Genomic DNA, 25,777 nt, shown 5'->3' with positions numbered 1-25,777 from the left:
CTTGTTTGCTCCCCTCCTTCCATGACGGGTCAGGGGTGCTCTGTCGGGACCCCACTGCTTGGGGCCGCTCAGAGATTCTTCTGACCTTCCCAGGCGCTCCGTCACTCAGCCTCACCCTGGCCCGACCCTGCCTGCAGTGTGGAGGCCCAGCCTGGAGTCTGCCTGTGTTCAGGAGACAGTGGGAGGGAGAGGAGGAAGCAAAGGCCCGAGGGAGCACGGGGAGGCGTCTTCAGGGGCCCACACATCAGTCATAGCATGAGCGACACAGGGCAGGCTTTCCTGGCTCAGTACCACACTTAGGAAATCCTTTGTTAATTGTGACTCGTTTTTAAATTTGTACCACATCTCTACGGCTGTAAGTGAAATCTGGAAAGTCACCTTTTTTGTGCTTTTCTCACAGGCAGGATGAAATTGAGTTCCCAGTTGGAAACTGCTTACCTCTCGGTGTGGGTTGTTTGCCTGTGGTTTGTTTCTGTTTTTAGGGTTTTCCTGTTGGAATTGATTAGTGGACTCATAAGCTGACAGTGTCCATTCTGGGGCCAGTGTCCCTCAGCGTTCCTCCTCCACACACGCAGGCCTCTTCAGCTGACTGATTCTTTGGCCAGTGTTCAAGTTGAGTGTAAATAGGACGTGACTGAAAACCAGTTCTTGAGCTTCCATATCCTTTTCTGGTCAGAGTATTGAACACTGCAGTTTTTAGTGGAGATAAGGGAGTTGTTGAATTGGGTCAGAGCGTTTCGGGTCTGGAAAAACTCTGAGGTGCGAGCCCATCATGAGTTCCTTTTTTTTTTTTTTGAGATGATGTCTCACTCTTGTCACCCAGGCTGGAGTGCAGTGGTGCAATCTCGGCTCACTGCAACCTCTGCCTCCCTGGTTCAAGCGATTCTCCCGCCTCAGCCTCCCTAGTGGCTGGGATTACAGGCGCACACCACGGTGCCCAGCTAATTTTTGTATTTTTAGTAGAGACGGGGTTTCACCGTGTTGCCCAAGATGGTCTTGGTCTCCTGACCGCGTGGTCCGCCTGCCTCAGCCTCCCAACGTGCTGGGATTACAGGCGTGAGCCACTGTTCCCGGCCCCGTCATGAGTTCTCGAATCTCCTCCACGGCCTCCCTGGAGTGTGGGGTTGTCCCGTGGAAAGTACATGAAGGCCCAGGGACAGGGAGCTGCCACCCTCAGAGCAGCCTCTTCCATCTTCAGACGTATTTTAGAAAACTCTTCCTTATGTTTTCCAAGACCTGCTTTTATCTCTTGATGCTGCAACTCTCGACCTCACTGAAGAAGCCTTTATCCTTTCTTTTACAAATTCAAAGAGAGCCTTCCATCAGGGGAAACAGTCCTGGCTTCCCCATGTGCCCCCCGGCGGAAATATTTCTGGGTTCCCCGCTCTCCAGATACCTGCTTCTGAATGCACAGTGGTTGGTCTCTGCTCCCCTCAAATACAGGGGGCCCAGGCGTGAAGACCGTGCTTCAGAGCTGGGCACCGGGAGAGGGGCAGACACAAACCGGAGGGCAGAGTACGGGGCTGTTCTCAGCTCCCTGCGTGAAACCAGGGAGCCATGCCTCTGCGGATGGAGCTGCGCCAAGCCCTTATTTGATGGTCGCGTCCTGCTGGAGACACCGAGTTTGCAGTGGCACCAAATCCTTTGTGTGTGCCCTTGGTTGTGGCCACTCCACATTTCCGGGATGGTCTCCACCCAGAATTTGATTTGAATGTTGAGACCACATAACAGGGTTTTCTGGAGAGAGCAGGGCCGGCTTCTCAAGCTGGTCTGAAAATGAAAGAGAGGGAAGGGAAAGGAGCCCGGAGTGGGGATTGTTTGGTGATTAGGGGTTAGGTTTGGGCGAGGGTTCCGTGTGGGCAAGGGCTTGCACGGTTTGAACCTTCTGCCGCAGCCAAGCGGGAGAGCATTCAGACTTTCTTAGCAGCTTGCCCAGATGTGGGGCAGAAAGGGAAGAGGGAGGGATGGGGCTTAAAAAAAAAAAAGCTGTCAGCAGTTAAAGAGCAGAAAATGGAGTCAGACTGTCACACCTCCTTCTCATTCATTTTCTATCAAGATAAAATTTTTACATACAATGACATGCACAGATCTTAAGTGTGTAGTTCAGTTCGTTTTGACAAACTTACATACCTTTGTAACTGACGCCCCACTCAACAAAGGCAACATTTCCATCCCTCTTTTTTTTTTTTTTTTAAGAGATGGAGCCTTGCTCTGTCACTCAGGCTGGAGTTCAGTGGCATGAACATAGCTCACTGCATCTTCTGACTCCTGGACCCAAGCAGTTCCCCCGCGTCAGCTTCCTGAGTAGCTGGGACTGCAGGCGCATGCCTAGCTAATTTTTTTATTTTTTATTTATTTTTTTTTTTGTAGAGATGGGATCTTGCTGTGTTGCCCAGGCTGGTTTTCAAACACCTGCACTCAGTGATCCTTCTCCCTCGGCCTCCCGAGGTGCTGGAATTATCGCCGTGAGCCACTGTACCTGGCCATCTCCCTGTTTTTGAGGCTGCTGCTAACGCAGGTCTCATGGCCATGAACTTGTGTGGTTGGTTGGCATGATGCCACTGCAGGGCTTTCACATGCAGCCCAGGTTTGGGTTGGTGCGTTGATCCTACCCCGCCAGGTTGTGTCAGAGACTGATTCCTCTGCCGTTCCCGTTTGCCATTCTGTGTCTGTTTCATGCTTCCGGCAAGCCTGGTAAGTATCTTTCTCTACCTTGTAGTAAGTCCTTGATGAAAATATTCAAGATTCAAGAGAGAATCTTGAATGCATTCATTTGAAGTCATCTTGAAATTGAAGTCCTTCTTCAGATCCTGTTCTGGAGGCCAGGGATAAAAGGGCAAGACACAGTCCATACCTGTGTGGGCCTCACTGTTGAGGAAGCATCACAGATGCACAAATGCCTAAATATAACACTATGTGCATGCAAGAGAACTATGTGAATTAATACTGCAAGGGAGCAAGTAATTCTACATGGACAGCTGGGAAGCCCACAGGATGAGGAGTTTGGCAGAAGGGCTCCTGCAGAAGCCTGAGGGAGGGACACAGCCTTTATGCGCAGGACCCTTCCCTTTCGCTAGAGTAACCCCTGGCTGGTAGTGCTGATGTGAGGGCCCAGTGAGGAGGGTGGCATGTGGTCCCCGACATGCTGGAGGGGGGATGTCAGCGGCGGCAGCAGGCCAGGGAGTTAGTTCCTAGCTGGGGGCTTGAGAGTTTCTTGCTGCTTCCGAGGAGTTAGCCTTGTCCTACTTCTCAGATCACCTTTCCAGCAGACCCTGTAGGCCTGGGCTCTGTGATGTAAGGAGGGTTACCATGGGAACCGTGACTTTTGCATCTTCTTACTGAGCTTTGCATATTGTCAAGTCCAACCCCAAACATCTGCCTTTTACATGCTTAGAGTGCTTAGGTAAGCATAAGGGAGTGCCAGCTGTGGTGTGGGACACCGTCTTGCTTCCGCCAGCTCTCCAGCCTCATCAGCCTCAATGCATCTCCAAACGTGAGGAACTGGAGAAGCTAGGGAGCTTGATGAACGCAATACATTAATCAAATTATACCAGCATGTCAGAGCGGTGGAACGTACTGATGGCACACAAGCAAGGATTGTCGTGTGTGAAACTGAAGACAGAATGTTCAAGATCTGCTTCTCATCTCATTTCATACCAGTTCTTCTCAGATCATGGTGGGGAAGGGTGATTACAGAGGATCAGAGTTACTGGGAGGGGATTTAAACATTCTGCACACCCCTCCTCTACCCAGGATTATAATATGCACGCCAGGGCAGGGGAATATCACCTCTTCTGCCTTTCAGGTCATTACTGGAGTGTGGTCCTGTTGTTAAAATTACAGCCTGGGCGACATGGCGAAACCCTGTCTCTACAAAAAATACAAAAATCAGCTGGGCATGGTGGTGCACACCTGTAGTCCCAGCTACTTGGGAGGCTGAGGTGGGAGGATCATCTGAGCCCAGGAGATGGAGGTTGCAGTGAGCGAACATCATGCCATTGCACTCCAGCTTGGGCGATAGAGTGAGGCACTGTCTCAAAAAAAAAAAAAAAAAAAAAAATTCTGTCATATCTTTTAGGTGTGTGGGCAGAAAAAAGATTGTGTCTACTCACCTTATTCATGTCTTGACTTAAGTTGCTACGTATAGGCTGATGACTTCCGTGTTAGTAAGGCTAGACTAAGCTGGGCTGTAATAACAAGCATGCACTGAAATCTCTGTGACGTCATACATATTTTTTTTCCTCTTTCCCACACAAATGTCACTCTGGATGCACTGGCTCTCTAGAACATCTTCCTTTTAAGCAGGGACTCAGGAATCGAGGCCACTTCCATCCTGTAACGACGCCATTTGGAGCATGTGGCTTCCAGAGGAGCAGTGGCTGAGGTTCCGCAGTGGCTTCTCCCTGCTACAGTCCAGAGTTGTGCACAGCACTTCTGTTCACAGTCCGTCAGTCAGGAGCTAGTCGTGTGGCCATCTTGCTGCAAGGATCCAGGAAGGCGGAGTGTGGGTGAGCGCTAGTGATGTCTGTTCCTGCCGTGTCCACCCGAGACCTGCTTCTAAAACACCCACACCCATATCCTAACTACCCCAGGAATCTCCATCTGAACAGCCCAGGGATGCAGCGAAGCCAACATGCAACACAGAACTGATTGTCCCCCCTCCCCAAATGCGCCCTTTCCGAATCTTAGCTAATGACAGGTTGCCAGAGCCAGAAACAAAGGAATAGTCTTAGACTTCCCTTCTGTCCGCATTCCCCCAGTTCCATCTCACACATCTCCTGAGAGCTTCTGCCCCCTGCTCCTGTCCCCTGAGCTGCTGCTCAGCCAGTGCACGCTGTGTGACCCTCCTGACTGTGGAAGAGCCTCTCCTGTTATGAGGAGGTTCTGCCACTGTCTTCTGAGGACTTAGGCTGAGCATTACTGCCTGTGTGTACTTTCCTGACCGCTGTGCCCTGGCAGAATTTGATGCTCAATAACTGTGGCTCTGAGGGCACAGCCCTGATTGCTCTGGGGTAGAGCTTTTCCATAGTCGCTCTAAGTTTCTTAAATGGTGAAGCTCTTTACCAAGTGAACCTGGTTCTGCGAGTCTTGTGTTTCCTCCTTTTAAAAAATAATTGTTGTTGTTGAATGTGCCAGGCACTGTCCTTAGGGACAGTCCAAGCCCTCATGGAGCTTACAGTCTTGGGAGAGAGGCCAACCATAAATAAGTGAACAAATAGATGTACAACTGTGGCTGGGCACGGTGGCACACTCCTGTAGTCCCAGCTACTTGGGAGGCCAAGGAGGGAGGATCGCTTGAGTCCAGTTGGAGACCAGCCCAGGCTACATAGTAGGACCCAATCTCTACGAAAAAGAAGAATAATGGGAAGAAGAAGGGGAAGGGAAAGGGGAGAAGGAGGAGGCAGCCAAGGGGAGGAGGAGAAGGAGGAAGAGGAAGAAGAGAAAGGGAAGGGAAGGGAGGGAGGAAGGAAGGAAAGGAGGGAGGGAAAGAGGGAAGGAAAGGAAATAGCTAGGCATGGTGGCGTGCTTCTATAGTCTCAGCTACTCAGGAGGCTGAGGCAGGAGGATCACTTGAGCCCAGGAGTTCGAGACCAGTCTGGGCAACATAATGAGACTCTGTTTCTTAAAAAAAATTAAAATTAACCGGGCGTAGTGGTGCGCACCTGTGGTCTCAGCTATTTAGGAGGCTGAGGTGGGAGGATCGCTTGAGCCCAGGAAATCAAGACTGCAGTGAGCTGTGATTGTGCTACTGCACTCCAGCCTGGGTGACCAAGGGAGACCCTATCATGGAAAAAAAAAAAAGGTACAATTGCCAACTGCGGAAAGTCCTAAGAAGAAAAAGAATGGACTGCTGTGAGGGAGAGCCTGTGTGGTTCCTCATCCCAGGACCCCCTCTTCTGCCTCCTCTGCAGAGGAAAAGTGAAAGCCTCATCTCCTTTTGAGTGTCTGGAGTCTCTAGACAAAGATGGGGTGGTGTGTGGAAGGTTTCCTGATTGCCAGTAGCAAGGCTGGCACGAGGCTGGCTTATATGAAGCTGACCAATGAAATGATCTACAGCCCTTGTTTAAAAAAAAAAAAAAAATTCACCAGAGAAGTATCTCCCTGGCCTGGTGTCCTCCTTCTGCCCTGGGCTTCCTCTCTCTCCATCCTCTGACTGAGGGACTCTGAGTATGTCACTCTCCTCCTGCAACCCCACAGAGCCAGAGGCTGTGCTTACCAGTGCCTGCTGCCACAGCGCCTAGTCGCGTGACCTGGGGAAGACCCCCAACAATGACATCTCCACGCTTCCCGTCAGGGAGATGAGGTCGTTGCCACCGATGACCCATAGGAGGGACTCCCTGGTGGGAGCTGGGTGCTCTCCTGGACAGCGAGCAGGTGCGGGATGCTCGAGACGCAGAACTGCGCCTGCTTTCTACAGGGACGTTCCGAAGCTTTATCCGCGACGCCTTTCAGTAGGATTCCCCCGGAGCCCGTAGTTTACCCCAAGTCAGTGGACTACTGTAGTGGGGAGGGTGGAGGAGCGGAATTTGGAAAACTAGGAAGCTCACTGGTCATTTGAAAACAACCAGAAAGGAAAATGAAAGGTCTTTAAAATGATGCTTTTAATCATTGGGAACATAGGATTCAGTGAATAAAAATAGAGTTTCATGCCCGTTTTTAGGTGCGTAGCAAGCCTGTGCTGGTCGCTGTTCTTCCGCCAAGTCTTACATGACCCAGAATGTTCCTTAGTGTCGAGCACCTCCTAGGTAATAGCACAAAGGAGAATGAGGCCAGGAGCAGAACCAGACCATAATGGCCAGGCAGATGCTGGGGGAGGAGACGCTGCACCTTTCCCTGCGCCCTCCTGGTATTTTCTTTCCTGAGGAATAGCAGCCACACTCTCTGTCTTTGGATCCCAGCCTCACAAAAGTTAGCCAGAGGACCCAAAATGCAGGAGAGATGTGGTTCCCTAGTTGAGAGCCCTGTAACATCTCTCAGGGTGAGCATCTCCACTGTTGGGAGCACCATCTAGAGGACAGAGCTCCTGGGGGACTCACAAGATGTGGACCAGGACGCCAGGATCAGGGTAGAGGCATGGAGAGGTGCCCAGTCTTCAAAGTAGGGGTGTCGATCAGCCCGGGGGGCTGCCAAATCACTCCTCTCTAATGCCTAAAGCCCCTCACCCGGTCAGGTGTGTCCACCTAGCTCTCTAGCCATGGCTTTAATACCGTTCTTCCTCATACCCCTTGCTCCGACTCCACTGGTTCTCCTCTCCCCTTTTCAACAGAAACGTGCTAAATGCATTCCTTAATTTTTCACTAGTGACTCCCTTTGCCCTCTCTTCCCCCAAATCTTTGCATTTGTGTTTTCCCATAGTTCAGGTTTCAGCTCAAATGTTGCCTGTTGAAAAGCCCTTCCCTGACTATCCGATTCCAGTAGCTCTCACAATGTCACATTCTCCCCCATCACCCTATTTTATTTTCTCTGTGACACTTACTGCCGTCTGAGGCCATCTTGTCTAGTCTGTAAGTTACAGGAGCAGGACCCATGCCTGTCTTTCCCCTGCCTTATCTGCAGTGGCTAGAGCAGCACCTGGTACACAGTAGGGGTGTAATAAATATTTGTTGAATGATTGAAAGAATGCAAAGTTGTTAGTCATGAACGAGGAAGGCATCCACGTCTTAGAACTTTGCAGTGTGCTGTTGCTGGCTGTGGGTACTGTTGACGGGACACTCACTTGGAGGTTCTGGCTTGGTGCTTCCCCTGGCCCTGGAGAGAACCTGGGACTGTGCTCATGTTCAGCAGTGCTCAGCTGGTAACTTCTTGGGTCAGTGTTTTTCCTCCTGAGCGAAACGCTTCGAGCAGCCTCGTGTTTCTGTTTTTATTACAGCATGGCAAGCCTCTCATTAGGTGCAGAAGGAAACTGTGGTGCAGGTCCAGCTTTTTCTTCTGAAAAGCAGAAAGGCTCTCTCTATCTTGGAGCAGAAAATCCCAGATCGTCTGGGCTAGAAGGTGCTTTTGACCAATTTTGTTTGTATTAAAGGAATTAAAGTTGCCAACCATCATAATGGTACTTAAGATATGAATGGAGGTAAAAGTGTTTTAAAAAGAAAACAAAACACAAACTGGCTTGCATGGAAAAGGAACATCCCTTTTCCTTTTGTATGAGTTCAGCGTTTCTGTGACCGCACAATTAACGCCTGGCTTTATAATCGAAATCACTTGGGAATTCTTTTAAGATTGTTCAACTCGGCCTGTAATCCCAGCGCTTTGGGAGGCTGAGGCAGGCGGATCACGAGGTCAGGAGATCGGGACCATCCTGACTAACATGATGAAACCCCGTCTCTACTAAAAATACAAAAAAAAATTAGCCGGGCGTGGTGGCGGGCGCCTGTAGTACCAGCTACTCGGGAGGCTGAGGCAGGAGAATGGCGTGAACCTGGGAGGTGGAGCCTGCAGTGAACCCAGATCGCGCCACTGCACTCCAGCCTGGGCCACAGAGCAAGACTGCATCTCAAAAAATAAAATAAAATAAAATAAAATAAAAAGATTGTTCAACTCTTCCATCACTGGTAGGAACCAAACTCTGTACCTGGATGTTTATCGCTTAACTCTTTGCGTGTGTGTGTTTGGTTTTTTTTTTTTTTTTTTTTTTGAGATGGAGTCTCGCTCTGTCACCCAGGCTGGAGTGCAGTGGTGCAATCTCAGCTCACTGCAATCTCCGCCTCCCGGGTTCACGCCATTCTCCTGCCTCAGCCTCCTGAGTAGCTGGGACTACAGGCACCTGCCACCACGCCCGGCTAATTTTTTGTATTTTTAGTAGAGACGAGGTTTCACCATGTTAGCCAGGATGGTCTCCATCTCCTGACCTCGTCATCCGCCTGCCTCGGCCTCCCAAAGTGCTGGGATTACAGGTGTGAGCCACCGTGCCCGGCCCCACTTAACTGCTATTGACTCCAATAAAGTCACAAATAACTGTTGTATGAATTGCACAGAGGCAATCTCATCTCTTGATACTGGACTAGAATATTCAGAAAGCACATTTGCCCTGACCTGGCATTCTGGGAACCAGACCATGAGCACAGACCTGTGGGGAAGCGACCTGTTTTGGTAGAGGAGAGAAAGGGCAGGGCACGGCGTCTCTGCCTCATCAGGGCAGTGCACGCTTTTTGTTTGTTTGTTTTTTTGACATCCTTGGAGATCGGGAAACTGCACGATTAAGAGTACAATCAAGACACCAGTAATCCGGATACCATCCTGCCTGGATAAGGTTAAAATGGCTTACGTTTCCATAGGAGTGCCAAAGTTTTTCGTTCATGCAGGCGTGTAGGACATTAAACCCCAAGAAAGGCCAAGTCAGATTTCTTAATCCACCCCAAGTGATGAATTTTGAAGTTTGGGTTTATGGTTGGAAGGTGACCGGGTAACAGTAGCACTGACTGACTCAACAAATACGCCATCTTGGGCTCCCAGAGCTGTTGACGTGTGCGGACGCTGGTAACAGCCCTGTGCTTAGCGGTTCAGAACACACCCTCCTTTGGGAAGGGTAGGGCTGCCAGGAGAACTTAGGCTGGCCTTTGGCATCTCCTGCCCAGGTACCCTGCTCTTACCATGCTCAGCACCCGAAGTGTGCGGTCCAGGCTCACCCTGTGCCCTTTGCTGGCTGTTGACTCAGAGGGAAGCCCCTTGGCTGCTTTTGCTGTTGGGTTTCGATGGTCTATATCATTTTAGGCAGCAGCAAGTTCATCACCTTCCACCTCATTGTCTGCAGTGAGTTTTACACCATCATTTACATCTGACAGGAAGGGAATTGCTTTGCCTCAGTTTACCTCCCTGGACACAGAGGGTTGACTGAACTTTCCCATTCATGAGCTCATCCCCTCACCTATTTCTGAGGCTACTCTTTCATGGCTGGGTTCCTTTTTTTTTTTTTAGTAAAGGCAGAGTTTCAATACGTTGCCCAGGCTGGACTCAAACTCCTGGGCTTAAGGGATCCTCCTGCCTTGGCCTCCTGAAGTGTTAGGATTACAGGTGAGAGTCACTGCTCTGGCTTATTGGGTTCCTTTAGGCCTGGAGCTCTGAGAATACAAATCGGCCTCTGGAAAAGGCTCGTCTCCGGAGGCTTGAGGATTTTTCTAAGCTGCTCAGATACTCAAAGCACCTGCTGTTTCCAGGATGTACTTGGCAAGAAGAGATGGGGAAATGTAGCATAAATACTAGATGAATGACAGGAAACGAAGCCAGGTGAGATGAACTCTCAGCTTATTGTTTGATTTTTCTTTGAAAAATGCATTTAGAAGCCCAGTAAATCATCTTGTGGTGAAGCTGGAGGAATGCAGAAGTTTTGGAATGGACTTGGCTTAGGAAGAAGGTTGTATAAATGGGTACCTCTGTTGACCTTGAGAAGGAATCCTAAAGAAAGTTGAGGTCATGGCTAAATGCCTTAAATCTGATACACATTGACTAAAAGATGGGTGTGTTCTGTGAGGTAGTTAATTAATTTCTCTTAAAATGTTTTCAAAAGCAATATATGTCCATTTTGGAAACATGAAAAATACTTAAAAAATAATTGCACATTTACCCCAGTGGGATTTTGTATATTTTCTTCTAGTTTCATAGGTGTATGTATATACACATATACATAAATATATACATTAACGACTGGGCATGGTCGCTCACACCTGTAATTCCAGCACTTTGGGAGGCTGAGGCAGGTGGATCACCTGAGGTTGGGAGTTTGAGACCAGCCTGACCAACATGGAGAAACCCTGCCTCTACTAAAAATACAAAATTAGCTAGGTGTGGTGGTGCATGCCTGTAATCCCAGCTACTTGGAAGGCTGGGGCAGGAGACTCGCTTGAATCTGGGAGGCGGAGGTTGCGGTGAGCCGAGATCATGCCATTGCACTCCAGCCTGGGCAAGAAGAGCGAAACTCTATCTCAAAAAAAAAAAATATATATATATATATATATACACACACACACATTAATATACATTTGACACACCAATACTCCTACATAGAACATATATTACAATATTATATAGTTATAATTTCAAATATTTATCCCTGTGATTACAAAAGTGTGTGTGTCTTTGTATATAGTAGAAAACTAGGAAAAGTATAAGGAAGAAATTTAAAATACAGTTGCTCCTTTACTTTTGGGGGGCTACAGCCCAATAAACCTATTGTAAATCAGAAATATCCTAAGTTGAGAATACATTTAATGCCTTGATAAACCCATCCTAAAGCTGAAAAATTGTTAAGTGGACCCGCATTGCGGCGGGGACCATCTGTATCTGTATCCCACTGTGGGACGAGGCTATGTGGCAGCTGGTCTCCAAAGCCGACCCCTGAGGGACACACCTCCCGGTACGCACACCTTTCTGTTGGTTCCTCTCCCTGAATCTGGGCTGGCACTGTGGCTTGTTTTGACAAATGGGATGTAGTGGAAGTGACACTGAGTGACTTTCAAGGCTGGGTCATAAGTGGCCCTGCCGTTTCAGCCCGGGTCTCCGGGAACACTCACCTTGGCAGACTTCCTCTTGGACTCCAGCTGCCATGCTGGGATGGAGCCCCAGCCCCCGGGAGAGCCCACAGGAGCACACTCAGGCTGACAGCCCTGCTGAGCGTGTGGCCGCGGCCATCAGGGACTGCTGGCAACCTGTGTAGCCATCACGGTCACCCAGCCAGGCTGAGCCTTTAGAGGCCTCCAGCCCAGCCACCATCTTACCGCCTTCACCCAAAAGACCCCCCAGTCAGAACCACCCTGCTAAGCCTAGTGGACCCACGGAACTGTCAGGGATAGTAATACGCTGTTGTTTTAACCCACTCGGTTTTGGAGTGATTTGTTTCCCAGAAGTAGGTAACTGCGCAGGGAGTGGGTGGATTTAGAGGTAATCCCTGTTTAAAGGGACCACGTTGAGGCAAAAGAGCTCAGACTTTGTGATGGGGGCAGGGGCTAACTTGCATTCCTGCTGTGTCACTCACTGGCCGTGTGACCCTAGGTGGGTGAGTACAGGCCACCATGGACCCGAATTTTCAACATTTGCAAAATGGAAAGTGGGGGCCTTTCAGGTATTCCAGGGGCTGGCACACAGTAGGTACTAAGGAAATGTCGGTTTCCATGTGGTGATGTTTAGTGATCGTGAGGAATTTTGCAGAAGAGGGCAGCTCTCAGTAGTAAGGCAGGTCCCAGCACCTCCCAGCCTCTGGTTCTTCTTCCATAGGTAGGGCCCTCTCTCGGCAGGGCCTGCCCATGCTTGCTGGGTGACTGGTGAACGGGGCTACTGCCCTCAGGACCAGGGTAGGATGGAAGCAGCTGCAGCAGTGGCAGCAGAGAACATCTAGTGAAAAACCTTCCAGTATTGGCATTTTTGAGGCTGGGAAAGATACTATTTATTTCTGAACCTTCACATTTAGCATAGTGCTTGGCACATAGTAGGGATTTTGTGGCTTGCTTGGCTGGGCATGGGTGAGAACAACGCACTAGAGTGTATCTCCTGTGTCTGATGATATATTTGTGCTGTTCTGAGAACAAACAAGGTATGAGTGAGGGGCAAAGACCACTTCTGTTCAGAATCACAGGATGGTAGGACTGGGAGGGGTCTCAGACCGCACCCGTTTCAAACTCCTCATCCTTACAGTCTGGGACAGCTGGTGATGGCTTAGCCATGGTTGAATGCAGTGCCATAGCCAGGCCTGTGAGCCACAGCTCTACCCCAGGGCCCGACCTACTCACTCTTTTCTAAAATCCCTCAATTCACATTTCGTGGAATAATATAGAGTCCATGTCAACAGTTGTTTGAAAAAACAAATAGAGGAAAGACAAGGTGTTCTGGTGCTGCCTGTGGTATGCAGTTATCGTTTCTTTATCCAGTGAGAGTGGACATTGATCCCATAGCCTAGAGATTTTCCAAGAGGGTCATTGCTGTCTCAAGTACTTGGATGATGGGCCCAAAGCTCCAGCCCCTGCAGCTCTGACATTTCCGCCTTGTTCAGTTCCCCTGCCTCAGGCACCACGGAACCTTCTGGTATTTACATTTTGGGGAAAACCAGAAGGGACGAATCTGCTTGGCACAACGTGCCATAAGTGGGTGATACCAGGAAGCTCTTCTTGGCTGAGCACGGGTGAGGTCAACACAATGGAGCAGAATGCCAGCTAATAAATGTAGAAGGAATGAAGGCATTGGAAAGTCACCGTTGGACAATCGACATAGTTATATATATATTTGAGATGGAGTTTTCTTCTTGTCGCCCAGGCTGGAGTACAGTGGTGTGATCTCGGCTCACTGTAACTTCCGCCTCCTGGGATCAAGTGGTTCTCCTGCCTCAGCCTCCCGAGTAGCTGGGATTACAGGTGCCTGCCACTATGCCCGGCTCATTTTTGTATTTTTAGTAGAGATGGGGTTTCACCATGGTGGCCAGGCTGGCCTGGAACTTCTAACTTCAGGTGATCCACCTGCCTCGGCCTCCCAAAGTGTTGGGATTACAGATGTGAGTCACCGTGCCTGGCTCAACATAGTAATAATTTATTTAAACAAGAATCATCAATGGGTGCTAAAACAAACAGGTAAGCATTTGTTAAGAAATGGGATATTGTCAGAGTCTTAAAGTATCACCCCACAAAATGTTGTTGTTACAAAGAGAAAAATAGTAGCTTGACTGTGATCAAAGTTAATGTCACTAGTGATAGGACAGTCTGGCACCATGCGTCTGCCGGTGTGGCACTGTGAGAACGCAGCATTTCTTCTGCGGCTTTCCTGACAAAGATGCACAGTCTGCCTCTAGTCAGGAGGAGACGTCAGGCAAACCCAGACTGAAGGACTTCTACCAAATAATTGACCCGTGACCCGGCGCCTGGCCAACATGGTGAAACCCCATCTCTACTAAAAATGCAAAAATTAGCGGGCGAGGTGGTGGGCACCTGTAATCCCAGCTACTTGGGAGGCTGAGGCAGCAGAATCGCTTGAACCCGGGAAGTGGAGGTTGCAGTGAGCTGAGATCGTGCCATTGCACTCCAGCCTGGCGAAAGACTCCATCTCAAAATCAGTAAATCAATAAATCAATAAAAAAGTGGCCCATATTCCCCAAATTGTCCTAAGTCCTGGAAGACGAGGAAAGACTGAGGAATCGTTTCAGATAGAACACGTGGGACAGCTACATGCGATCTGGGGCCAGGAACTGTGTTTTTGTTTTTGGACGACTGACACATTTTGAATAGGACTGTGGATGAAATGGTATTGGGTTGTTACTGCAAGTGTCCTGACTTTGATGTCATACTGTTGTTATGAAAGAGAGTGTCCTTGTTTCTTAGGAAGTGCACGCTGAAATATTTATGAGTTAAAACCTTGTTTTCTCTTTCGTTTTTTGCACTCAGCTGCATTCTGTCAGTTTGGTGCATTGTATTTTATGTCTTTAATTTAAATTAAAATAACTCAAATGTTATTTAATTAGAAGAAAAACTAATGATTAAATGAAATTAAAATTTAATTAAAATTGGGAAATAGATTAATGAGTGCTTAAGTGCAGTTTGGTAAACAATCTTTGCAATGATGGAGTCCGCTGTGGGAGGTGACTGAGGGGGTTTCTTAGTGGTGAAATGTGTGGGGACGTCTGCTCCATGAGGCGGGGGGAGTCTGTATTTCCAGTGAAAAGTGGAGCCTGGATTCTCAGCACAGGGGCCAATCCTGTGACTTCCCTGCCTTCCTGTGTCATTCTTACCAGACTCATAACAGGAGGGGCTCCTCTCAGCCTCGGTACACAGAGATGAAAGCAATGAAACTTCAAGTGTCAGGGAGGAGGCAGCTCGAGAATGGGGACAGTAAGCCCTGTGTGTGAGGATTCGATGCGGCAAAATATGTAAAGTACGTAGCCCAGTACCTGAGAGGTAGGTACTTAATTATCTCCTAGATGACAGATCGTCCATCTTTTTTAGAAGATGTAGTATAAACAGTGGTAATATAACTTGAGATTTTGTCAGGAGTTCTGGCTCAGGAGACAGGAAAGCTGAAGAGCCATTTGACCATTGGCTAGTCAGTTTGCAAACTGTCACAGGGTGAAAGATGTTTGCTACTGAAAAGATTAAGGCCATATTTTTTCCTCCTGCTAGAAAAGGTCAGAGAGATATTTCCGGATTCACAAAGTGGAGAAACTTTTTTCTTTGCTGTGATGTGGGTTTCTAGCACGTGGGATGATGTGGCGCCATTCTTTCCACACCCCTCCATGGTCCCAGGGAGAAGCTGGGCGCTGTGGCTGGGGTTGGTCATCTTCCCCTCGGTGAGAAGCCGGCTGTTCTCTGCGTGGTCCCATTTGCCCTTCCTGGGAGAGGATCTCAGGAGTCTGTGCCTCTGTCTTGGTTGTAGGTGCTTCCGCTGTACTTGGCTAGAGGAGGCTGAGGAAACCCTGTAGCCTGCAACCCTGTAGAGGGTGGTAGGAGGCTGGAGAGCACCACCTGGAGAAGGATGAGTCTGCTGGGGGAGAGGAACTGAGACAGGGTAACTCCAGGAAAGAGTGGCGGATTCATTGTTCACAATGGGGAGAACTGCTGCCAGAATATAGAGACCTTCATGTTAGAGACATGAAAGAGGTAGCCAGGGTGCTAGAACTTGAAAACAAAATGTTTTCATGTTTACACAGGAAGGCAGGGAAGTCACAGGACTGGCCCCTGTGCTGAGAATCCAGGCTCCAATTTTCAGTGGAAATACAGACTCCCCTTTTCACGGAGCAGAAGTCCCCACACATTTCACCACCAAGAAACCCCCTTAGTCACTTCCCATAATGGACTCCATCATTGCAAAGCTTCTATCTACCAAGCTGCACTTCAGCATGAATTAATTTGTGTTTGCTTAGGCATCGTAGCCAAGGACCCACAGATAAGCGTCCACGTCCATCACGAAATGTGTTTTCAGTGTCAGAATGGAACAAGGTCGTGGTCACACAAGAGGTTGGCCATCAGAAACAATTTCGGGAGGTGTCAGCCATCTTGGTACGGGTACCCCAAAGTGAGGCATCCTGCTCACAGAACTCCTTGGGCATTGCAGAAACAGTTGTAGCGTTGTGATCCTACTCTGAGGGTCTGTAGCTTGCTGGGATCTGGCCATCTCTGGCCTGGTCCTCCTTGCTAATGACCATGCCTGGATTCCAAGGGACCCAGTGGGACACAAACGCAGGGAAGCAAGGCGGGGAACTAACTATGAGGCAGGGGACGGGGGACAGTAGTCCTTCAGGATGGCAGCCCAGGCCTGGCAGGCTTGGATCTTGTTGCTGGACCAACTGGGGACAGCTGAGGGCTGAGCAAAGGTCTGGAGGAGAGCAAGCAAGAGTCTTTGCAGAAACACAGCAGCGGCTGCACTGCAGCAAGGAGGCTCCATGAACAGGGAAAGGGGATCTGGATGTGGGGCCGATGACATGGAATTAGTCCCCATCTTGCCACTAGTGACCTTGTGAGCGTAACAACACCTAATCTCTTTGGGCCTCTATTTCTTGATCTGTAAAGTGGGTGTGGTTACTTCTTGCCTTCTGTGGAAGTACTGCTAGTTCCTGCTCTATGTCAATTCTCTCCTTTTTAATTTACAACCGAATCCCATTTATCTGGGGGTAACCTTATGCCCATAAAAGAATGCATTTCATAGCTTTCCTTGTAGCTAAGTGTGACCATGTGACTAAATTGCGTGTAGTGAGATATGAGAAGAAATGTGAAAGATTCCAGGAAGGATGCTTAAAGAGTCTGCCTCATTGCAGGACGCTAGGTCAGGGTGTCCTTTCTCTTTGGTCCTTTCAGTTGCGTGGAATGCAACCAAGTTGGCTAGAGCGCCAGCAGCCCCCGTCTTGCACCATGAGGTACGTTGAGGATGGAAATGAGATCAAGGATAACAAAGGAGAAAAGCAGAAGTCGTCTGAGTCTTTGATGACTTCATGGAGCAGCCGTGCCCTCCGTGGATGGCTTAGTCATGCTCTTCTGTGTGTTGAAACTGTTGCTACTAGAGGTATTCTGTGATATGCAATTGAACCCACGCCACATGGATGCACCTGCCCCCTAGGGTTGCTGTAAGGATTCAGTGAGTTAAAGCATGGGAAAGAGTTTTATGGGCTGGGAATGCACTTTGAACATTGCAACATGCCATAGAAATATAAGGAAATAGTCCTGTCATTGTCATTGCCATATGAATCAATGGAAGGGGCAAGGCTGCAGTGGACAGGCCCTGACAGGATGCAGGGCCAAGGGCAGGAGCAGGTGTCAGGGGACAGTGTGGGGATAAGGAGCTGCAGGCAGCAGGATGGAACCTTTGTTAGTTTACCTAGTTTTAGACTGAATCCGTAAGGTGGCATGGGCTCAAATGCCACTCAAGAGGGAGAGAGCGGTTGGAAGATGAGATTAGTAACAAGAGCCCATAATTCTGATAAAGAATCTCAAAACGGAGAATTTGGAAAGTTGCACTGTGACAGTTTGGGCAACCAGTGGTATCTGTATCATTATTTTCAGAAAACACCTGATAATTCTATCCAAAAAGGATTACTTTCTACAGCTTCCACCCCTGGGGGTCTCTGAAAAAAATCCTGTTAGCGAAGAAGGAAGACCGAGCACCGTCAGTCTAACTGTTGTGAACAGAGTCCAAATGTGTTCCTTCCTCAAATAGGAAAGAATTTAAGCTTTTGGAGACAAAAACAAACAAACAAACAAACAAAAAAAGTGGTTATAGCAGACACTAGAGAGACGTAAACTATGGAAACGCCAGCAGGAACCGTGGACATCCATACCATAGATGTGGAAGATTTTCAGATCTCAGATTCCGTTTCCCCTGTGTGTTGAACGACATCAATCTGTGGCGTGCGCTGTCACTTCATACTGGCAATAGAAGTGAGAGGGAAATTTACATTGGGTGTCATACGTGCTGTCTTACATAAGTCCCCCAAATTTTTCAGCCAAGTTCAAAATAAATTCTGTCCTATCCTAAAGGATATGATTTATACCTCCTCGGAGAAGGTGCTGAGGAGGAGGAAGGAGACTCATGTTACGCTGTTGCTGAAGCAGAAACTGTGTCTTCTCATGATCATTTGTTTGGTCCACAGAACAGGAGCTGGGCGTCATAAACAACGCCATGGCTGAGCCGTAGCTAACGCTGTTTTTCATGCTTCGTTTTGAGAGGGGGCGAGTAAGGCTAGAAGAAAGTTTGTTGTACAGCGAATATATGCAACTGGCTGTGGTTATTCATTGCAATTTCCTGGACCCAAAACCTTTTACCAGAGCTGCTAACAGGTTGCATAAATCACTCTATGAACTCTGTTTCCTTTCTCCCCCACACCATCCGAGGAGGGGCAGGCTGCTAATGTGGAAAACATAGATTAGCACAGTGAGAGTCAGGGCCTTCCTGTCTGAGCAGAGCCTGCAAAGCTGAGCTCTGGCCGTATCCTGGCCGCCCAGGAGCCCGGAAGGCAGGGCCGTGTGGGCAGTGAAGAGCAGGCACCAGGCTGTCGAGCCCAAGAGGCTTGGGGTTTCGAGCCGTACCACTGACCAGCTGCATGATCTTGGATTATTATACTTCTCGATTTCCTCATTTGTCAAAGGGAATGTTTTTTTTTTTTTTTTTTTTTTTTTTTTTTTTTTTTTTTTGAGACAGGGCCTCATTCTGTCACCCAGGCTGGAGTGCAGTGGTGCAGACACAGCTCACTGCAGCCTCGGATTCCTGAGCTCAAGTGATCGTCTTGCCTCAGTCTCCCAAAGTGCTGGGATTACAGGCATCAGCCACCACACCCAGCCAAATAGAAATAATGTTAATCTCAGGGCCGGGCGTGGTGGCTCACACCTGTAATCCCAGCACTTGGGGAGGCCAAGGCAGGTGGATTACCTGAGTTCATGAGTTCGAGACCAGCCTGGCCAACATGGTGAAACCCTGTCTCTACTAAAAATACAAAAATTAGCCGGGTGTAGTGGCGTGCGCCTGTAGTCCCAGCTACTCAGGAGGCTGAGGCAGGAGAATTGCTTGAACCCAGGAGGCAGGGGTTGCAATGAGCCAAGACTGCGCCATTGCACCCCAGCCAGGGCAACAGAGCGAGACTCCATCTCAAAAAAAAAAAAATATATATATATATAAAATATATATGTATATATATATAAAATATATATATGTATATATATAAAATATATATATTATATATATAAAATATATAATATATATGTATATATATAAAATATATATATAATATATATGTATATATAAATATATATAATATATATGTATATATATAAAATATATATATTATATATGTATATATATATAAAATATATATATAATATATATATGTATCTCATAGAGTAGATGATTCAGTGAGTGTAATGCATTGATACAAGTTGGCTATTGTCATTAAAAGCTTCTTTTCAACTTTTGTGGCATAAAACCCTTTCTTCCAGAAGTTTCTCTATTGGTCCTTGTCAATGAAAGGGAATCCCAATAGTCTTCACGCTTTTTGGAGATGAGGGTCTTGCGGGAGGTGGTTGTGATTGGGGGTTCTGTCCATGAAGCCCCAGCCACTGTACAGAGATGATCTGGAGTTGTCTGCTGTCTTCACTCTTGATGTGGAAGGATTCCTGGCTCATAAAGACAATAGGACTTTAAAAGGGACTTCAGAGATGTCTGAAGCCTTTTCTCAGAAATGTGCGGTGGATCAAGCAAACTATCGAGTGAGGCAAATCTGTAATTGCTCTCTACCCGGAGCCTTTTTTGCTGAGTTGTCTTAAATTACTGAAACTCTCTGAGCACCAGATTCCTCATCTGAAACTGGAAGATACTAACAGCCACCTCGAGGAGGCATGATGGAGGTTCATGGGCTGAGTCAGCATGCAAAGCCTTCCCAGGGCCTGGCACACAGACATCCTTTCCCTGCTCCTAGAGGGTGAACATTTGGTCAGGCTAGGGGAGCCCCTAGGATCTGTGCCCAAGGCCTGGGACCCTTGGCATGTTCCCTTTCTTCCTTCCTAGCCCCTGTTCCTATAGTGAGCCAGCAGCCCTGTGGCCGGGCCTTGTACTGGGAGGGAGATGGAGATGAGCGCTTTGACAGAGAAACGTCCAGCTCAGAAGTGACCCAAGTTTCTGTTGGATGTGAGATCCACCACCGCCAATTCCAACCACACATCCCGTTGGGGACACAGCCTGGGTCTGTGTGTCGCAGGGCAGGCCCTCTACCACATGCTCAGACCCTCCGTCACACGCTCGGTCCCTCCGCCACGCGCTCGGTCCCTCCACCACGCGCGCGGACCCTCTGCCACGTGCTCGGACCCTCCAGTGCGGGAAGCCAGCCTGGTCTGGCTGATGGAGCACAGGGGAACAGTCCTGTCCCATGGGCCTCAAAACACCTCCTCTGGGGTCAGGATCCTCTCACTGTTAGGGGAAGTCTCCACCCCTTTCAGTTGCCCTTTGGCTCCCGCCAGCCAGAGGTGCTACTGAACAGCGATTTAAAAACACCAGAGTATGATAAGGCAGGTGGCATATTGCTGCAATATTTCAAAGTGGACAATGGGAAAATGAGCTCCCTTTCCAGGAAGCTGCTTCCAGGTCCCCAGCCTCATGACGCTGGAGTCACATAGCTTAATGCTGTCATAATTTCCCCTTCTCCCTAAACCCCCTCCCAGTTAGTGGAATTTGGGCTGACGCTCTGCAGTGAAAGCCCTCTAATGTGTTATAAATATTTATCTCTGCAAATCTCTGAGGCCTTTTCAAAACAGAAAGACAGAGGAGGTGCTTGCGTGGTTCACCTGCCCCTCCCTGAAGGCCTGTTGTGTTTCCCGGGATGGTAGGCACCGGGCTTACCTGAGCATGTCTTTTCTTTGCACCATTTCTTGATCTGTTTTGTTGCATGTTGCTTTTTGTGTGTTAAGATGTGTCTGCCAAGAATTGCTTCCGGGGATAGGAGAAGGCAAAGGAGAGGACAGAAGGCTCACGTTTTTTTTCTTCTGGAATTTTTTTTCCTTTTGTTGTTTATTTTTGGGTATCATTAATTACTCACTCTGGGTTGTAATTCCACCCATGGTCAGATGACATGCTTGTGGCTGGTTTAATTGGATGCTGATGATGAGCTGAGTTGGCCCAAGCCATGTACTGGGAGGGAGACGGAGAAGTGCTTCGGCAGAGAGACGTCCGGCTCAGAAGCGACCCAAGTTCCTGTTGGATGTGAGATCCACCACCGCCAATTCCAGCCGCACATCCCCTTGGGAATGTTGGTTTGAAAATCTCCCAGCTGGTACTGGGGCCGTGCATGTGGCCCTCTGTGGTGTAACTGTACAGAGGTATCGGCCGCCAGCCAGGCCTCAGACCCAGGCAGAAGGCGTAGGTGTTCTCAGCCCTGAAAGCAGTCCCCTGGACAGCCAGGAGCTCCTGAGGAGTGCTGCCAGGGCTGTGGTGGCGATGGTGGTGACAGGGTCTTGGAGGTCTTGAAAGCTACACCTTTAGCTTGTACTCACTCGTCTTCTTGCTGATATTTTCACGGGGTGATGCAGATACTCCACGAGCTAGTTGTGTTGGGTGTCCGTTTAGTCTTGTGCACACCCTTTGGTCCATTACACAATGCTCTCTGTTCTCTAGGAGTTTATGGCCCGTGTTGGGAGTGGGTTGGAGGTGATGGGGCTAATAAACACAAGAGCATTAGCTAGGGAGTCGGGAGACCTGGGTTCTGAGATCAGCTTTGCCACCTAGCTTGAGTGTAATGCCTGACAGGTCTCTCTTCTTGGCCCTCAGTTTCCTCATCTGTAAAATGGGTAGAGGTGCCTCAGTTATAACCAGGCTTTTCAGATCTGCCATGCTAGATCATTCTTTTTGTTGTGTTTTCTCAAGGTTTGGATGTGGTGGTCATTCAGCCAGCCTGGGGTGCTGGCCGTTCTTGTGAGTCTTGTAGATGTCTAGTCTTCCTTTTTCTCAGGCATTTTTCCTCATGATTTACAGGTTTCATGTCTTCCTGGCGTTGGGGGCAGTTATCTCATTCATGTATTCCTTACATTTCGGTGGGCCTACTGCTGTCATTTCAGCTCTCCTCCAACCAGCATCTTCTCTGTGATGTCGCTTCCGTGGATCAGTCTCATTTTGTCCTCACAATGCCTTCAGCGTTCTGTGTAACCCTCTTGCCCCCACGTATTTCCCACAGAGACACGGCTACATTAAGGACCAGAGGCCAGAGGAACAGGCCCCTTTAGAAACCTCATCCTAATGAATTCCAGCATTCCTAGGAAGCATCTTTCTCTTCAACAGTGACATTTACAACCTGGCGCCTTATTTCATAATTACATAAAGGGGCTAACCTCCTGGACAGGGGCCTGCACGACAGGGCAGGCTGCTCAGGGGCCTGCTGGCCTCTGGGAATAGAAGGGCGTGGCCTTCCATCTCAGTCGTTCTACATGGGTGTGAAGGGGTCACTTTGTGCTGGAGTTGCCGCCTGTCTCCTTCCTAGTCAGTGGACCTCACCTGGTGAAGTGTTACCAACTTCAAGCTAACCCTTCCTGGAAGGTGCTTTAGGAAGGAGGAGTTGTAAATAACATCGAAGCAGCTCAGATTCCAGGGTCTTAGGCCTATGTAGGACGTTTCTGGGTTTACTCCCAGCTGGTCCCTAAAGTGCAGGGGAAGTGCTCAGGTTTACTGACGGGTATATTAAGACAAGATTAAGACACTCATCCAGAAGCATCTGATGGTCCTGAGCCCCGCCCTCCCAGCACATTCCCATTCTCAAGGAGACAGGTACGCAGGTGGCCGTGACCAGAGGCAGGCAGGCAGCCATGTGGGGAGCACAGAGCAGGAAGCCATGAGTCCTGCAGGGCCTGTCTGGGGTGTTTAGACTGCTTCTTGCAGAATAAGTAGGGTTTAGATGGCCTTGAAAGAGAGAGCACCTGTAGCAGGTGGTGGGTTTCGATGTGATGATTGACGGGCTGACTAAATGCACGGCTGTTCCTCCCATCAGGAGCTTCTTCAGTTACAGCAAAATTATCCCGAATTCCTTAAATTGCCTTCCCATGAATTCTACATTTGGCCAGTGTGGTGCTCTGCTCCAGAATTCTGTTCCTCAAGGTCTCTAGGGTCCCTGTAACACTGTCCATAAGCTATTTCCCACACAAGGCACAGGAGAGCCTCCCCATTTTAGCAAATGGAATAGCTGAGGTTCAGAGAAGTAACTTTCCCTGGGTCACAGGCTCAATCAGCAGTAGAACTGGATTCAAGCTGCACTCTTGTGTTCTGACTCCCAGGCTGGGTACCAGGAACTCGCTCTCACCACTTCATCACTGAACCCCGTGCCCCCACTCTTTGGACCTCCCACAGCCACTCTTCTATTTCAGGCTTTAGCACTGGCGTCTCCTATTTTTTGCAACCCACGTGTCTCTCTTGAGGGCAGGGTCCTGGTCAGCCTGGTGCCCGGCACAACACCTAGAATCCCGGTCAGGCTGGGCTGTGTGAAGGATGGGGGAAGGACCTTCACCAGTGCCTCCCTCCTGCACTGGAGTCTAGCCTGGAGTCATCTGGAGGCCATGGAAGCAGGCAGCTCTTAGGTGCCAGGGGATTGTGACATTGAAGAATTTGGGCTCATCCTGTCTTTTAGGCAGTGGATTAAAAACACAGGAGTATCTGAGATTGTTCAGCTGTTTCGCTCTGTCAGCAGCTTCACTTGACACACATCTGGGTTTGCAGAACGCGCTGATAAAGGCCTGAGGCCATGATGTTTTTTACCTCTGTCTTGTGTGGGTCATTTACCACCTGTGCTCCAAAGAGGAAACACCTGGATACTTTGACTTTTTTTTTTCTTTTTTTTGAGATGGTGTCTTGCTCTGTTGCCCAGGCTGGAGTGCAGTGGCACAATCTCAGCTCACTGCAACCTCTGCCTCCCAGGTTCAAGCGATTCTCCTCCCTCAGCCTACTGAGTAGTGGGAATTACAGGTGCCTGCCATCACGCCCAGCTAATTTTTGTATTTTTAGTAGAGACGGGGTTTCACAATATTGGTCAGGCTGGTCTCGGACTCCTGACCTCGTGATCCACCCACCTCGGCCTCCCAGAGTGCTGGGATTACAGGCGTGAGCCACCGTGCCTGGCCTGCTTTGAGTTTTATGTAGGGAAGTAGGGTGTCCACATAAGGTATCATCCAAATGAGATACTTTTTAGTGTGAAATGGTGCACAGTTAACAGTCACATCAGGACAGCAGGCTGACGCTGGAGCGTGTGGTCGCCTAGTTTTAAGCAAAATGGATGTCTGCAGTTGGAAGAAAAGACACGGCAGTCATTTGTGAAGACTAATAGTGCGGAGGGGTTGCTGGTAGATGAAAGGCCTTTTGTTCCAGCGGTAACTTTGCATCATTCACTGACAACAGTAAGAGTCCAGTGCCCTTTTCTCTGCCCTCCGCGTCGTTTTCTGTCCGTGGCCGAGCCTCCCGGGAGATATGCCTGTGTCTCATTGTCCTTTTCTCTTTCCCGCAGAGATCCTGCGGCTCATTCAGCTGGACCTAGACCTGAAGTTTAAGACCAACATCCGGGAGTTGTTTGAGGAATTTGACAGTTTCCTGCCAGGCGCCATCATTGGCCTAGCCCGGGAGATGCAGCCGGTTTACAGGTGCGTCATGACTGCGGGGGGGCCACCTCCACGACCCTCCCCCCGCCGCCCTCTCTCTTCTGCCACCCATGGCAGACGGGGATTTACTGGCGTCCCATCCTTCTGCACTTGGTGTCTTGGGCACACATTTGTGCTTATTGCTTACAGTTGATAGTATGGGCAGGTGGGTCTGTCCCAAGCCGTAGGTGCTACCTCGTTATTTGAGGGGAGTTTGTGGCCTTTTTCTTCGGAAAAGCTCAGTTGTTTTGGTTGTTGGATCTGGTTAAGTTCAGAATTTTAAAACCTTGGGCTTTGTCTTACGGAGGAAGATTTAACTTCCCTTCTAGTGACCAACTGGGCTTTCTTGGCCCCTGAGTCACCAGTGACCCCTATTCTCTATGGGCAGAGTGGGTGGACTGGTGGTCTTGTAGGGAGGGAGGGCGGCACCGCGTTGGAACACAGACTGGCATCAGTCGTCAGCACGAAGAAGCACATTCCAGGTGATGCCGCGTTTGGTTGTCAAGTGTGTGTCGTGGAGAAACTCCAGGACCTGAGAACCGTTCTTGAATAGTCACTGTAGCGTTATTTGCAGTAGCCAAAACTGAAAACGACTGAAACACGTGCTACTTAGCGGAACGGATAAATAAAACGCATTCGTTCAATGGAGTGCTATACAGCGACGGCAAAAAAGGGAACGGCTCTGCGCGATGAGAGCGAAACTAACCTGGAGGCTTTAGGGATGAACGCGCAGGTGCGGAGAATGGGAAAGGAGAGCCAAGGGGGTGATGCCTCCCAGAGCCTGCGTGGCGGGCGGTGGGGGACGTGGGGCTCGGTTGGCTCTGGAGAGCCGCGAGGTCTTATTTCCTCACTTGGGTGTTTGGCTTCATGTTTGCGTGCACTTTTTTGTATGTTCTTGTTCTACATCTTACAGTTAAAAAATAAAAAAAAAAAGGAAAGGAACAGCCGACGCGGGTTTTGATTAAGGTAAACCAGGCCCGTGGCCCTGGGTCTGAGAGTTTCATGTTGCTGGCTGTTTCTCCAGCGGGCAGAGCGACAGTGCACCCAGAGCAGAGCTGCCCGAGTTTGCTCGGAAAGAGCTGGGAGTTTGCCGTCCCGCAGGCAGGCCCCGCTCTTTGTTCTCAGTGCACACCATGATGCTGGCCCCCTGCAGACCTTCCTGGAGGGAGGGCCAGTCGTTGGAGAGCTGCAGAGTACAGGCCACTAGTGAGTCAAGAGCCTGTGTT

General features: G+C 49.1%; 1 protein-coding gene across 3 annotated transcripts in view; it reads left to right on the top strand.

Annotated features, from left to right (window-relative positions):
- The window catches only part of XXYLT1 (xyloside xylosyltransferase 1), a 197,908-nt gene that overhangs the window by 91,456 nt on the left and 80,675 nt on the right, over positions 1–25,777 (top strand). For all 3 annotated transcript variants that reach the window (XM_008009578.3, XM_073023759.1, XM_038003086.2), the window contains exon 3: positions 24,422–24,554. In XM_008009578.3, the coding sequence (XP_008007769.2) occupies positions 24,422–24,554 (133 nt within the window). The remainder of the gene's footprint in view (positions 1–24,421; positions 24,555–25,777) is intronic.

This window comes from Chlorocebus sabaeus, chromosome 15 (genome assembly GCF_047675955.1).
Source record: "Chlorocebus sabaeus isolate Y175 chromosome 15, mChlSab1.0.hap1, whole genome shotgun sequence".
In the NCBI taxonomy this organism is placed as follows: domain Eukaryota; kingdom Metazoa; phylum Chordata; class Mammalia; order Primates; family Cercopithecidae; genus Chlorocebus; species Chlorocebus sabaeus.
Note: the sequence above shows the minus strand (reverse complement) of the source record. Positions and strands in the feature narration are given on the sequence as shown.